Source organism: Sorex araneus, chromosome 1 (genome assembly GCF_027595985.1).
Source record: "Sorex araneus isolate mSorAra2 chromosome 1, mSorAra2.pri, whole genome shotgun sequence".
Taxonomy (NCBI): Eukaryota; Metazoa; Chordata; class Mammalia; order Eulipotyphla; family Soricidae; genus Sorex; species Sorex araneus.
The window spans coordinates 57,846,484-57,862,150 of record NC_073302.1 but is presented as its reverse complement, the minus strand read 5'-3'; the positions used below and the strand labels follow the sequence as shown (position 1 = coordinate 57,862,150).

Sequence of the window (15,667 nt, the reverse complement as noted above, 5' to 3'; positions counted from 1 at the left end):
AAGTTGTTTGAGTTTCCCTTCTGCAAAGTGGAAGAAACTGGATGCTTTACATGCATACTTTCAGGAAATTTTGCACTTGCTGGAAAAAAAGAAACCACAAACTATTTCTACATTGTTTCTCACTGCTGCATCACTGAATGCAGAGAAGAGTTCAGAGATGTACCAAGACACTTTCCACACTAAGCATCAGAAAAGAGTTTGGCATTTTAAAGTTCTAACTTTGTATATCTCTAAACAGGAGCTAATAATAAATGAAATACCTGGAACTACAGAAATCGTATTGATAAAAATAAATAAATAAAACCCTCTGTCCCTAGTGCTCAAAGTGGGTTAGTTCAGGAAGTAGAGCTTGAGATGGTCTTAAATTAGTATCAGCTCAGAACTTTTAAAAGTGTTTATTATCTTGACAAAAGGTGTTAACGGGAGATTGTCCATGTGGAACATGGTAGAGGTTCTGTAGATAATCCAATACCAAGATAACAAAAGAAGTGGTATTATTTTGTTTTCCTCCATTATTAGTTATTAGTTTCTTCAGTTACTAGTTAAAAGTTTGACCAAATTCACAGTGGGGGTTATTTAAATCTTCACTCTTAGAGTCTATATATCAATTGTATACTGGCATGTCTTATTAATGCAGGCATATACATATGTTTAAATAGTTACTATTATACTTGAGACAGGAGCGATAGTACAGCAGGTAGGACGGTTTAACTTGCATGTAGTCAACCCAGGTTCCAACCCCAGCATCACATATGGTCCCCTGAGCACCACCAGGAGTAATTCCTAAGTGCAGAGCCCTGAGCATCACTGATGCAACCAAAAAAAAACCCAAAATAAAATAAAAGTTACTATACTGATGATTCCATACCATATTTTTTAGTCATTTTTTACAATAATTTATAGTTAAGTAAAACAAGATAAAGAGCTATTAGAAAATTGTTCAAGGGAATTACATTAACATTAACATGAACACCTAAACATTCTACATGCCTGAGTAGGCAGAACAAGATGTGATAGGCAGGGGTTATCAAAGACTTATTTTTTTCTGGGAGACATATACTACATTTACACCTGTTGTCCCAGACTTTCAAGATTTTACAGAGACTTTTAAGAGGATTCCTTTCAGTAACTTACTTGTTTAGCATTGGTTTCTCATCGTTAACTGGGGTGACCATCACTGAGATGGTTTTAAAGAGTTTATGTTTCCCATCTGATAATTGGATTGTAAAGTCATCAGCAAGGTTCTCTGAGTCATCATGTATGTACATCAATTTCATTCCTCAAACAAGATAAAAAAAGAGAATAAGTTTTAAGATTGAATTTATTCTAGAACATAGGTCATCTGTTTCCAATTCTAAGGGTTGGTATCAACAAGAGTTTATTTTTCTTTAATGAGAAGAATAAAGTTGGAATACCCAGATTTCCAAACTTTCTCATTTTCCAAACTTACTCCAAAGCTATAGTCATCAAAACAGTGTGTATAGCATATAATAGACTGAAAAATTAATCTAAAGAAAGATAATCAAGAATTAAACTCTCATATTTATGATCAATTGATTTTATCAAGGGTGTCAATACCACACAATAGAGGGAAATATTCTTTTTCAATAAGTGGTGATGAAACAACTGGATGTACAAAAGGAAAAGAGTAAAGTTGGGTTCCTACTGCACACCATATATAAAAATTAACTTAAAATAGATCATAGACCTAAATGAAAAATCTAAACAAGAAAATCTCTTTGAAGATAAGATAAACCAGAGCAATAGTAGAGAGTGGGTAGGGCATTTGCCTTGCACACAGTTGACCTGGGTTCAATCCCTGGCATCCCGTATAGTTCCCCAAGCACCACCAGGAGTAATTCCTAAGTGCAGAGCAGGAGTAACCCCTGAGCATCTCTGGGTGTTACTCATCGTTCAATCAACCAATCAATAAAAATAAAAGTGAAGCGAATATAGGCATAAATCTTTATGACTTTGGGTTTGACAATAGTTTCTTGAGTACGACACCAAAAGTAAAAGTGACCAACACAAAAACAAGATAAAAACAGATAATTTGGACTTCATTGATAATGAAATCTTTTTTAGCATATCATTCAGTGAACCAAAGACATAATTCACAGTATTGAAGAAAGTATGTATAGATCTTGTATACATACTTTCAGTATGTATACAAGAGAAAGTTCAGTACTAAACATATATAATGCACCTTTACATCTAAATAACAAAAACCCAACCAAAATATTGGCAAAGAATTTGGGTGGACTTACTTTTCAAAGAAACTATAAGATATACAAGTGTTTAATAAACTTGCTAGGAGATAATCAACATCACTGTTTTATTAGGGAAATGAAATCAAAACCATAAATGAGCCAAAGATATGGTACAGTGTGTAGGGTGCTTATCTTGCATGCAACCAACTGAAGGTTGACCCCCCCCCCCAGCACCTTATATGATTCTCTAGTCCTGCTGTATCTTCTTCTGTGATCAGGGATCACTCTTGGTAGTGCTTGGAGGAAGATATGCAATGCCTGGAATTGGACCATGGCAAGGTAAGAACCTTACCTCCTGTACTATCTCTCTGGCCCAATACTAATTTTTTTTTTATTTTTGGGTCACACCTGGCAATGCACAGATGTTACTCCTGGCTTTGCACTCAGGTATTATTCCTGGCGGTGTTCAGGGGACCATATGGGATGCTGGGAATCGAACCCGGGTTGGCTGCATGCAAGGCAAACGCCCAACCCGCTGTACTATCTCTCCAGCACCCTCCATACTAATTTTTAAAAATCATTTTAAAAATGACTTTAAAAGACACTAATATTATTATAAAAATTTATAACAAAAATATACAGAGGGCTAAGAGTTTAGCAGGTAGCCTTGCAAGAGGCCCACCTGGGTTTGATCCCTCGTATCCCATATGGTATGCTGTGCACCAAAAGGAATGATCTCTGAGAACAGTCATGAATAAACCCTGAGCACCACCAAATATGGCCCTTAAAATAATAAAAAACAACACAAATACAAAGAGAAGTGCATCCAAAATTTATTACAAAACATATGTAAAATGTTTACCAATATGTAAATTGTATCCAAAAAATTTATCTACATATAAAAATGAGATGTTTTCTTCAAATCAGTTACATCCACACAATAAGACATTGCTTATTAATTATCATGTAGTATCCTAGATGTGAGTTCAGGGATTACTCCTGGCAGGGCTTGGGGTGACTATATACTTTGCCAGGGAAGGAACACAGGTTGGCTGCTTGCAAGTACATTACCCTCAGTACTACTTTTCTACCCCAAATGAACTTTTCTTGAGAATAACATTTGATTATTATTATTTCTTTCTATTTTGTCTTAAATTTAAAAAATGTAAAACACAATGTATTAGAGATTACATTTGGTTATTGATTTGAAAATATTATCATCAAGTTCCACAAAGTATAGCTTTGCAATTGGTAGAAATGAAATATTTTCACTGTTTTTCAAATTCAAAAGGAGTTGACATCATGTAACCATTGCAAAATAAACTTTGCGGGAGAGACTTTACACGAGCTGTAATAAATGACAAGGTTGGGGGTTTGGGAGAATGTTGAACAAGGGAGTATTATTCAATGCAGAAAGACAGGTCTTGGAGTACATGGTAGACCTCTAAAAGAGCAAAGAGCATTGAGTTCTGAGGACACCCTATTGGTTAGTCTAATTGAGAACTGGGAACAGTTTCCTAGGCTGTAGGAAGAATATATACATGTAGGCAAGAGACAGAGTGCAAAAAAGTAATTCAAGGAAGTGATATCACAAACTTTATTCATGTTTTTAAAAACATTTTGTATGTGGAAAATGGGAAAGATCAATTTTTAAAAGAGTAATTAAAAAATAATTTAGGCTGCTATTCCACTGTGTCATTTCCTTAGAGAAACAATTATGTTCTCAGAAAATAATGACTTATTATATGTGGTTCTATATTTGTCTCAAATGTGGAAATCTTGGCAGACAATTCCTTCAAGTTTAGTTCCATGATCTCAATAGCTTTACAAAGGTTTTTTAAATGATTTTGAAAGCTTGAGCTAAAATCTTCAAAATTATCAACAGCATTTTATTGAAAGTTGAAAAATGTAGGAATTTTTTTAAATTTTTCTGATACCTTTATATTTTCAACATTAATCCTGAGCTTAGAAAAAACACTTAACTATTAGGGTAAATTTTATTATTACCTTCTCTAAGTTAAATATAAGTAAGCAAACAAAGAGAATGGAAACATGATTATACCATTGTTGAGAAGTTCCATGGAAAAGTTTTGAACAAGTTCTGGCTTCTGGTTTGGGTTGTTTGGTTGCTTATACTGAGGAAAATCTTTCTTAAATATCCCATTGACAAGGAGGCCATGACGTGGTTTATGAGTGACACTAAACATCAGGGGGTCCTTGGGAATATCCAGGTCAGCAGCATTGATGATGGAAGTGTCCAACTCTTTCATCTGGCCCTCATGCACCTAAGGAAGTACAAGCCCAAAATGTCAGCTGCACAGGAAAGAAAACTTGCCTCAGCGAGTTGCTCAAAAGAAGTCATTTCAAGATATTCATTTCTGATTTCCATGACATTTGCATAGAATGATTTATACATAGAAACTTCTTTAATATGAACTTAGGACACATTAATTTGTGGTCATTCTTCTAAAAATCTGAGAGCACTATAACCATTTCCATGAAAGACAATAACATTTGTCAATTTTCATCATTTAGACAATTTTCATCATTCAGGTATTCTGGGGTGGAGTAAAGGATTAAAAGATGCTTGATTTCTGGAGTCACAGATAAGGTCAGAGGAAAGACACTTCATCTTCAGATTCCAATCTGTTAGCTTAACCTCCAGGACCTTGTTTTCACAATTCATGTTTCTGTTTATATTAGATATGGCACAACTATTTGCTCTTTACACTGAGAGTATTTGGTACTTTTATGTTTTTAGACTAAAGTGAAAGCATTCGTATTTTAATTAACATCATCTACAATTGAGAAAGATCTTTCAGGATAAATAAGTGTGCATTTTATTTCCAGGTCCCTCATCTCTCCCGAGTCCCTACTATCGCTGTCATCACTGCCATCCGTTGCTCATCGATTTGCTCGAGCAGACACCAGTAACGTCTCCATTGTGAGACTTTTTACTGATTTTGGCATATCAAATATGCCACAGGTAGCTTGCCAGGCTCTGCCATGGAGGCGAGATACTCTCAATAGCTGGCTGGGCTCTCCGAGAGGGGCGGAGGAATCGAACCCAGGTCAGCCATGTGCAAGGCAAATGCCCCACCCGCTGTGCTATCATTTCAGCCCCCCAGTCCCCATACTTTTAATTTTCCTGAACTACTTTCTCCCACCCTCAAATCTTTTCCAGCTATCATAATCTTTCAGTAAAAAAGAAAACTGAAAGTTTTTTTTTTTAATTTAGTGGCTAATCACTTGAAACTTGGCATAGCACTTTGATATGTTCATTTCTTTCTTTCATGAAGAGAACAAAGAAGTGTGTCTGTTTTATATTTTAAAATATGGCAATATTTCAGTAATAAGAGCATATATTCAATTCACATGAATTGAGTACTTGCAGTGTTACTGCTACAATCTGTGGAAATAAATGCAGATATTTTAAAGAATCGAAGTTAGATGGACTGTAAAGGTCTATCCATTACTAATTGCAATGTAAGAAAGAAAATATCTACAGCTACTTTGTATGGAGACACAAGAAATGCAAAAGGGGGCTGAAGTGATAGCACAGCGGGTAGGGCGTTTTCCTTGCATGTGACCAACCTGGGTTCAATTCCCAGTATACCATCCAGTCCCCTGAGCACCGCCAGGAGTAATTCCTGTGCATTGCCAGGTGTGACGCCCCCCCCCACAAAAAAAATGCAAAAGGGCAGAGGAAGAGTCTTAGAACTGTATACATAACTGAGTGGGCATATAGTTATAAAGGGCATACATATAGTTTAAATTTGTGGAAATAGTCTTTTCTTTCAGAGTTACCATTGATTTTAAAGGAAACATTCCTGAAAACACTTTTTACTAAATTTGTATAAAAGAGAATCACCAATACTTTATAACACTTGGGCTAAAATAATGATAGGATTTGGGATTTTGTTTTAATTTCAGGTTTCTCACAATGAGTGGATCAGGGGTTACTCCCAATGGTGCTCACGGACCACTCGGTGCTGGGGATTGAATTCAGGATTCCCACATGCGTATCAAGCACACAAGCCTTTTAAATCACATGCCCAACACTGTTTCCAGTTTTATCCTATCTGGTCATAACTATTAAACAAATAAGCTTTCATTGTATTTTATTTTACAGAGATAAATTTATGGAATTATTTCTGACAAAAACTTGTCATTTTCTCTAAAAGTTTTTACAAAGCAAACAGACTATATTTTCATTGTCCTGCACAGAGCTTGGAGCTTCCAGACTCTGCTGGACAATTTTTTTAATTTATAAAGCAGTATATGTGGAAACACAATGACTGGAAAATTTTGGGGGGGAGAGGAAGTGTAATTTTTTCTTGTACATTTAAGTATATATTAAAATGAGATTACAGAAATCTAAGTTATGAACTCATGGCTGCTTCTCCTGGAAGGGATCATAAAATGAGGCCCCATAACCATGCCACCAGAATCTGCACCAGGTTGTTTTCACTCAGGGCGCCATAGAGGGGGGCGGGTGAGAGCCCTCCTTGCCCCAAGGGACCCAGCCCTGGCAGCCCCAAGGGACCCAGCCCTGGCAGCCTACCTCCACTACCCAACTGCCTCTACACTCCAGGCCACTTTCCACACACTTGGGCCGAGCCTCACGCATGAGTGAACATATTCCAGGACACATCATCATAGAGGGAAATAAATATATATGCCTCTTGGAGAGCCCGGCAAACTCAGAGAGTATCCTGCCTACACAGCAGAGCCTAGCAAGCTCCTCGTGGTGTATTCAATATGCCAAAAACAGTAACAATAACAGGTCTCATTCCCCTGAGAGAGCCTCTAATCATTGGAAAAGATGAGTAAGGAGAGGCTGCTAAAATCTCAGGCCTGGGATGAATGGGGACGTTACTGGTGCCCACTCAAGTAAATGATGAACAACGGGATGACAGTGATACAGTGAAGTTACTATACCAAAAAGTAGAAACTCACTTGCAAATATATTTGAAATGAATTATAACCATTTAAAGTCTTAAATATTTTGGCAAGTTGCAGCTCAACTTGATAGAAGCCCAAATACATATAAAATAAACACACGTTTTCACAAGAAAGCCAACAAACAAAGTGGCATTTTAAAAAATCACTCGAAGCTTAAAATCAACTCTGCCAATAAACACAGGGGTTCTATATTTGGGCCTGTTCTACAATCTCTCTAAGAAATGAACAGGTCAAAAACACCATTACTTTCAGCAAAGAGTGAGGAACAATTTCCCTGGAGTCCAATTATTTCAGAAACCTTAACCCTCGAGAGATATGAGACAGAGTTAGGTCTATAGAACAAATCATTTGTAGGTTATATGTTCTCTCATAATTACTGAAGAGTTCTCCAGAGAAACCCACACACCACGTGAAGATGAAAGGGAGGAAATGGCTTTTAAATCTTATCCTGAGATAGTATTTATACATCATTAAAATTAAGCAAAAAGAAAAATCCTTTTTACATTTCAAATATGATGATTTTTTTAAGGAAAGATAAGATGAAACTACAATTTCAAAAATGAAACTTGCTTTGGTCAATGTCAGAAAGTACAAAAAAAAACAACACTAACAATTATACAACTGGTACCTATTTATTAAAGGATCTATTATGAAGTTGGCCACCTTGATTACCATCCTCTAAACTTTAAGGAAGATTTATGCACATCTTACAGGCTAGGAGACAAAAGTATAGAGGGCAATTACTTACCTAATACTTTCAACTAGTAAATAGTAGCAAAGTCCTTCTGATTCCATAGCCTATGCTCATGCATTTAATTAGGATTTGCTATATTATGTTCATATTAAACAGTGCATTTAAAATAAAAATGTTTAAAAAGAATTATATACTAGTATCAAAGCTTTACATTATAACAATTAGACTTTTTACTATGAGCTTAACCAAGGAAGTAAAAGACCTTTACAAAGAAAACTACATAACACTACTCCATGAAATTAAAGAGGACATGAGGAAATGGAAACATATACCCTGCTCGTGGATAGGGAGAATCAATGTTGTCAAAATGGCAATACTCCCTAAAGCGTTATACAGATTCAATGCGATCCCTATAAATATACCCATGACATTCTTCAAAGAAATGGATCAAGCAATCCTAAAATTCATATGGAATAACAAACGTCCAAGGATAGCTAAAACAATTCTTGGGAAAAAGATGATGGGAGGCATCACCATCCCCAACCTCAAACTTTACTACAAAGCAGTAACAATTAAAACAGCATGGTACTGGAACAAAGGCAGAGCCGTAGACCAATGGAACAGGGTGGAATATCCCTACACACAACCCCAAATGTATGACCATCTAATCTTTGATAAGGGAGCAAGAGATGTGAAGTGGAGCAAGGAAAGCCTCTTTAACAAATGGTGCTGGCACAACTGGACAACCACATGCAAAAAAATGGGTTTAGACCTTGACCTGACACCATGCACAAAAGTCAGATCAAAATGGATTAAAGACCTCAACATTAGACCACAAACCATAAGGTACATTGAAGACAAGGTTGGCGAAACCCTCCACGATATTGAAGATAAAGGTATCTTCAAAGGTGACACGGAACTAAGCAATCTAGTAAAAACAGAGATCAACAAATGGGACTACATTAAACTAAAAAGCTTCTGCACCGCAAGAGATACAGTGACCAGAATACAAAGACTATCCACAGAATGGGAAAGGATATTTACACAATACCCATCAGATAAGGGGTTGATATCAATGGTATATAAAGCACTGGTTGAACTCTACAAGAAGAAAACATCCAACCCCATCAAAAAATGGGGCGAAGAAATGAACAGAAACTTTACCAAGGAAGAAATACGAATGGCCAAAAGGCACATGAAAAAGTGCTCTGCATCACTAATCATCAGAGAGATGCAGATCAAAACAACTTTGAGATACCACCTCACACCACAGAGACTAGCACACATCCAAAAGAACAAAAGCAACCGCTGTTGGAGAGGATGTGGGGAGAAAGGGACCCTTCTTCACTGCTGGTGGGAATGCCGACTGGTTCAGCCCTTCTGGAAAACAATTTGGACGACTCTCAAAAAATTAGATATTGAATTCCCATTTGACCCAGCAATACCACTGCTGGGAATATATCCCAGAGAGGCAAAAAAGTACAATCGAAACAACATCTGCACATGTATGTTCATCGCAGCACTGTTTACAATAGCCAGAATCTGGAAAAAACCCGAATGCCCCAGAACGGATGACTGGTTGAGGAAACTTTGGTACATCTATACAATGGAATACTATGCAGCTGTTAGAAAAAAGGAGGTCAAGAATTTTGTAGTTAAGTGGATGGGCATGAAAAGTTTCATGCTGAGTGAAATGAGTCAGAAAGAGAGAGACAGACATAGAAAGATTGCACTCATCTATGGTATTTAGAATAACAGAGTGGGAGACTAACACCCAAGAACTGTAGAAATAAGTACCAGGAGGTTGACTCCATGGCTTCGAGGCTGCCCTCACGTTCCGGGGAAAGGTCAACACAGAGAATCGATCACCAACTACATTGTAGTCGAAGGCCATGTGGGGGAAGGGAGTTGCGGGCTGAATGAGGGCTAGAGACTGAGCACAGCGGCCACTCAACACCTTTATTGCAAACCACAACAGCTAATTAGAGAGAGAAAACAGAAGGGAATGCCTTGCCACAGTGGCAGGGTGGGGTGGGGGGGAGATGGGATTGGGGAGGGTGGGAGGGACACTGGGTTTACAGGTGGTGGAGAATGGGCACTGGTGAAGGGATGGGTTCCCAAACTTTGTATGAGGGAAGTATAAGCACAAAAGTGTATAAATCTGTAACTGTACCCTCACGGTGATTCTCTAATTAAAAATAAATAAATTTAAAATTAAAAAAAAAAATAAAATAAAAATAAAATAAAATAAAAATGTTTAAAAAGAATTATATACTAGTATCAAAGCTTTACATTATAACAATTAGACTTTTTACTATGAGGATGCAATATGATTTTTGATTTGTAAGTGAAATTATGCAGAAAAAATGCATGCATAAATACACATCAGTAGCATGCAAAAATGATCTTTGTGAAATCAATTACTAAAATTTTCAACTTAAAGTGAGTGCTTTACCTTGGGGGCTGCTCCAAAGGGGGATGTAATATTTCAAATATTAAAATATTTTAAATGAATAAAAGATTGATCCAATTTCCTAAAATTTATTTTTTCAAACTGCTTTAATTTCACATTTTAAAAGTTTTCCATATCATTATAAATTGCTATATAGAAGAATAGCTTTAATTTGTAAGTCAAAAGGCTCTGTCATTAAAGCATTTGTTTAAAGGCCATACTAGAATCAGACTGCCTAGCCACCTGCTTATGTGCTAACTTATGTGCCACCTGCTATGTGCTAATTTCTAAGGTCTGTGAGTTGGGGACCACTGAACTAGTGACATAATGCCCCTTTATGTCTCAGTTCTTCAGATACTAAATGGGAATAAATTCACATAAAGAAGGCCTATAACCAAGCAAGTGCTATATATCTATGTATATATATGGACACATACACACATATGTATATGTGTATACACACATAAATAAATACATATACATAGCTATAACTGTATCCATGCAACTGCTTGTTAGCTATTATTATAATCACTGTTCTTAGATTACTACACATAACAGCCACAATCCTCCCTAATCCTCATCAATATTTCAATGTTTCTCTGTCAAAATACATGAACTTAGGTGAAAATGATAGAACATGATAAAAGAAATGGGAAGATATGATAATATTCTTACAGTAATATTCTGCACTTCAAAGTCAGGAACTTCGTCATTTGTGGGGTTGATCACAATGTAAAAGGGTATCTCCAAGGAGCGTTGCTTTCCGTCAGAGACGCACACCACAAACTGGTCAGCACTTGGTTCCAGCCTCACGTGCCTGGACTGCACATAGTTAATGTGCAAAGCCTTCATGTCTCTCCACTTAAACGAAGCTGGGGCACAATGAGGAGCAAGAAAATAAGCAACATGCTTCTTTGACGTTATTTATCCTAGATCTTAAGTACAACAGCCTATTTCCCAGCAAAACAAATAAAAGATCATTTACCTAAAAATCAGCTGAGAGGTTACTATAATCAGAACAGTCACAATCATGAAAACAGATCTCTATAAATCATAAGAAGTAAAATTAACATCGAGAACAGAAGAATTATAATAACAGCTGACTAGAATGTGTAGGAACTTCATCACTATTCTTACACTCATAATGATATTAGTGAGACAATCGCTGATTGAAACCATGGCTACAGTATGAGTTGTCTTTGTCAGGCTTCAATATGTAAGGCCATCCATCTCTTTTATATAAAGGAAAAATAAAGACCTATCAACCATCTTTCTACATGGTGGATAGTTCAAGTCGATTTTTAAACTGAGTAGAATTAACTGACTTGCTTTAATGCTTTGAACTTGCCTTAAATCAAGAGAAAAAAAACTCTATATGGTACATTGAGTAAAGGGAGATAAATTTATGGTACATTGAGTTAAGGGAGATAAATTATATAAGCCTTAATGGAATTAATTCCCCCTAGCTTTATTGAGATTATAGACATATAAAACTGTGTAATTTAAGGTCTTTTCATGTGATTATTTGATTCACTTAAACATGGAGGAATATTTACCATTGTAAAGCTAGTAAATATAGCCTTAAACTCAAATAATTACCATTTTGTTATTGTAGAACATTAAAACCCTACTATTCCCAAAGCAATTTTGAAGGTTTTTTTTTTTTAAAAAAAAACAGTATTACTTGTTAGAGTAGCTCAATGGTAAGAGTGCATGCATTGCTTGTTTAAGCCCTGAGCTTGACCTTCAGCATAAAAACAGCCCCCAAACTAAACAATGATATAATTAACTATAGTCAGCATACTATGCTTTAGATCTCCAGATATTCTTTTTTTTATAACTGAAAATATATACACTTTGACTAGTAATCCACATTTCTTCCACTCCTCAATCCCTGGCAACCCTCTTCAAATCACTGCTTCTATTAGTTCAATGTTTTTAGACTCCACATAAAAGAAAGATAATACAGTTTTTTGTTTTTGTTTTTTGCTTTTTGGGTCACACCTGGCGATGCACAGGGGTTACTCCTGGCTTTTGCACTCAGGAATTACTCCTGGTGGTGCTCAGGGGACCATATGGGATGCTGGGAATCGAACCCGGGTTGGCCGCGTGTAAGGCAAACGCCCTACCCGCTGTGCTATCGCTCCAGCCCGATAATACAGTTTTTGGCTTTGTTGATTTATTATACCCTGCAGGACTCCCATAGGCCCATCTATATTGTTATAAACATTGGGGTATCATTTGTCAATGGACACAGTCTCCTTATGTGGGCTGTTATTTTTTAAATTCTGCAATGAACAAGGGGGTGCAAATAATTTCTTTGTGATAATTCATGTTCTTTAAAGCTATACCTAGAAGTAGAATTGCTGAATCATTTGATAATTCTATTTGAAATGCTTTGAGAAACTTCCGCACTGACTTGGTAACATTACTAGTTTACATATCTACCATCAACAATGCACAAGGATTTCCTTTTCTCCCCATAGCACTGTAGCACTGTCATCTCCTTGTTCACTGATTTGTTTGAGCATCCCTTTGTTCATCGATTTGCTCAAGTGGGCGCCAGTAATGTCTCCATTGTGAGACTTGTTGTTACTGTTTTTGGCATATTGAATATGCCACGGGTAGCTTGCCAGGCTCTGCCGTGCAGGCAGGATACTCTTGGTAGCTTGCTGGGCTCTCTGAGACAGATGGAGGAGTTGAACCTGGATCAGCCTCGTGCAAGGCAAATGCCCTACCCTCTGTGCCTCCTCATACTCACCAGTATTTGTGATTTTTTTTTCTTTTTTAAAACAGCTATTTCAACAGGTATGAAAAGATAGCTCATTATTATGGTTTTAATTAACATTTCTCTACTGACCCATGATGGCCAGCATCTTTTCATGTATTGCTTGATCCCTGAATATCTTTGGGAAAATGTTTTTTGATTAAATATTTTTCTTTTGCATTTTTGGGTCACACCCGGCGATGCATAGGGGTTACTCCTGGCTCTGTACTCAGGAATTACTCCTGGCTGTGCTCAGGAGTAATTCCTCAGGAGTAATATGAGATGCTGAGATTTTAACCTGGGTTGGCTGCGTGCAAGGCAGACACCCTACCCTCTGTGCTATCACTCCAGCTCCTAAATTTTTTGTTGTTGTTTTGCTATTAAGTGGTATGAGTTCTTTATATATTGTAGCCATATTAAGCTCTTATTGGATTTTGCTAATGTTCCCTCCAAATTCATAAGCTAATTTCATTTTGTTGATTTTTTTGTATATAGCAATTTAGTTTAATATAGGCCCACTTGTTAAATTTTGCTCTTATTGCTCACACTTTGGATGTCATATCCAAAAACAACTCATTGTGAACACCAATGCCAAGAAGTTTTCCCACTGTTTTCTAAGACTGTTACACTTTTAGGTCCTACATTTAAGTCCTTACACCATTTGAGGTTCATTTTTTTCTGAATATTGCAAAATGGGGTCTAATATTATTCATTTGCATGTAGTTCTACAGTTTTTAATAACCACTTAATAAATTATTCTTGGGGCTGGAGCGATAGTACAGCGAGTAGGGCGTTTGTCTTGTATGCAGCCAACCCGGGTTCAATTCTTAGTATCCCATATGGTCCCCTGAGCACCACCAGGAGTAATTCCTGAGTACAGAGCCAGGAGTAACCCCTGTGCATCTCTGGGTGTGACCCAAAAAGCAAAAAAAAAAAAGAAAGAAAGAAATTATTCTATCCCCATTGAGTATATTTAACTCTCTTGTCAAATATTAGTGAAGCATACATGGTTGGGTTTATTTCTGAGTGATGAGTTATGTTCCATTGGTCTATATTTCTGTTCATGCAATGCCATATTATTTTGATTATTATAACTTTGTAATATAGTTTGAAATTCTGATGTGATTCTTCTAGCTCTGTTTTTTCCTCTGGATTTGTGGAATTCCACATACATTTAAGAATATTTTTCCATTTCTGAGAAAATGTCATTTTCCCCCCTTTTTTCTGCTAACTGTGTCTAGTTATACATAATTATCTCATTCCTTGAGATGAAAAATTAAGTCATTCTTTTGAGATCTTTCTTCATGAAAAATGTAGAGTTATCATAAATTTCACTATGTAACCTACAAGTGCTTTATTTTGGAGAAAGGGGTTGCTCCACAGTGCTCAGGAATTACTCCTTGCTCTGTTTTCAGGGATAACTTTTGGCAGTGCTCAGGTGACAAGGACTGAACCAGGGTTGGCTGCATACAAGGCAAGCACCCTACCTGCACTACTACCTCTGCCCACAACCAATAAGTTTTGGTATTATGGGATTCAATTTTTATGTATCACAAGTTTTTTAATTTGTTTTATTTTATTTTTTACTGTTTTTATTGAAACACCATGAGTTACAGCATTTCGTGTAGACATCATTTCTACACGATTTCGTGAAGACATCATTCCAACACCACGCCCACCACCAGAGTGGCTGCCACCCTCCACCAATGACTCAAAACTCTTCTCACCCCATAGCCTAGTAAACTCAGACCAACTCTCCTGTTCAACTATCCTGTTCTACTGCCCCTGGCCATTACTTATTCCTTATTATGTATCTTTACTTACAACATATAGAGAGATAATTCTGTAGCTATCCTTCTCTTTCTGACTGACTTCACTCAGCGCGATGCTCTCTAGGTCCAAGCAAGTAGAAATGAATAAGTATATATATTTTTTCTTTTTGGGTCATACCTGATGATGCACAGGGGTCATTCCTGGCTCTGTTCTCAGAAATTACCCCTGGTGGTGCTCAAGGGACCATATGGGATGCTTGCACCTGGTTGGCTGCATGCAAGGCAAATGCCCTACCCACTGTGCTATCGCTCCAATCCCTGAATTAAGGATATTTTAAAATTCCTTATTTCATTTTTGACCCATTGGTTATTTAAGAGTATCTTTAGTTTTCATAGATTTGTGAATTTTCTACTCGTCCATCTTTTTATTACTAATTTTATACCAGTATGGTCAGAAAAGGTTTATGGTATTATTTCAGTCTCACTACATTGACTCAGATCCATTTGCGGTCTGTTACATGATTTATATCGTAGGTGATGTTCCACATGCTCTTAAGAAAAAAACTGTCGTTGCTGCTGCTGGATAGAATGTTCTGTTCTGACTAGTCTGTTACATACATTGGGTCCAAGTCTGGTATTTTTTAGTGACTTATGTCTGGAAAACTCGTCTGTTGCTGCAAATGGGATTCTGAAGTCCCAGTTATGGTATTCCTGTCTGTAACTCCCTTCAGATATGTTAGTTTCTGCTTAGTATTTATGTGCTCCAATGTTGGGTGGCTATAAATTTACAATTGTTATATAACTTAA

General features: G+C 36.8%; 1 protein-coding gene across 1 annotated transcript in view; it reads right to left on the bottom strand.

Moving 5' to 3' along the window:
* Positions 1–15,667, bottom strand: part of FREM1 (FRAS1 related extracellular matrix 1) — a 152,079-nt gene that overhangs the window by 70,309 nt on the left and 66,103 nt on the right. The window contains exons 18-20 of the mRNA XM_055144903.1: positions 10,997–11,193; positions 4,273–4,495; positions 1,135–1,279 (exon numbers count right to left, since the gene is read on the bottom strand). Coding sequence (XP_055000878.1) covers positions 1,135–1,279; positions 4,273–4,495; positions 10,997–11,193 — 565 coding nt within the window. The remainder of the gene's footprint in view (positions 1–1,134; positions 1,280–4,272; positions 4,496–10,996; positions 11,194–15,667) is intronic.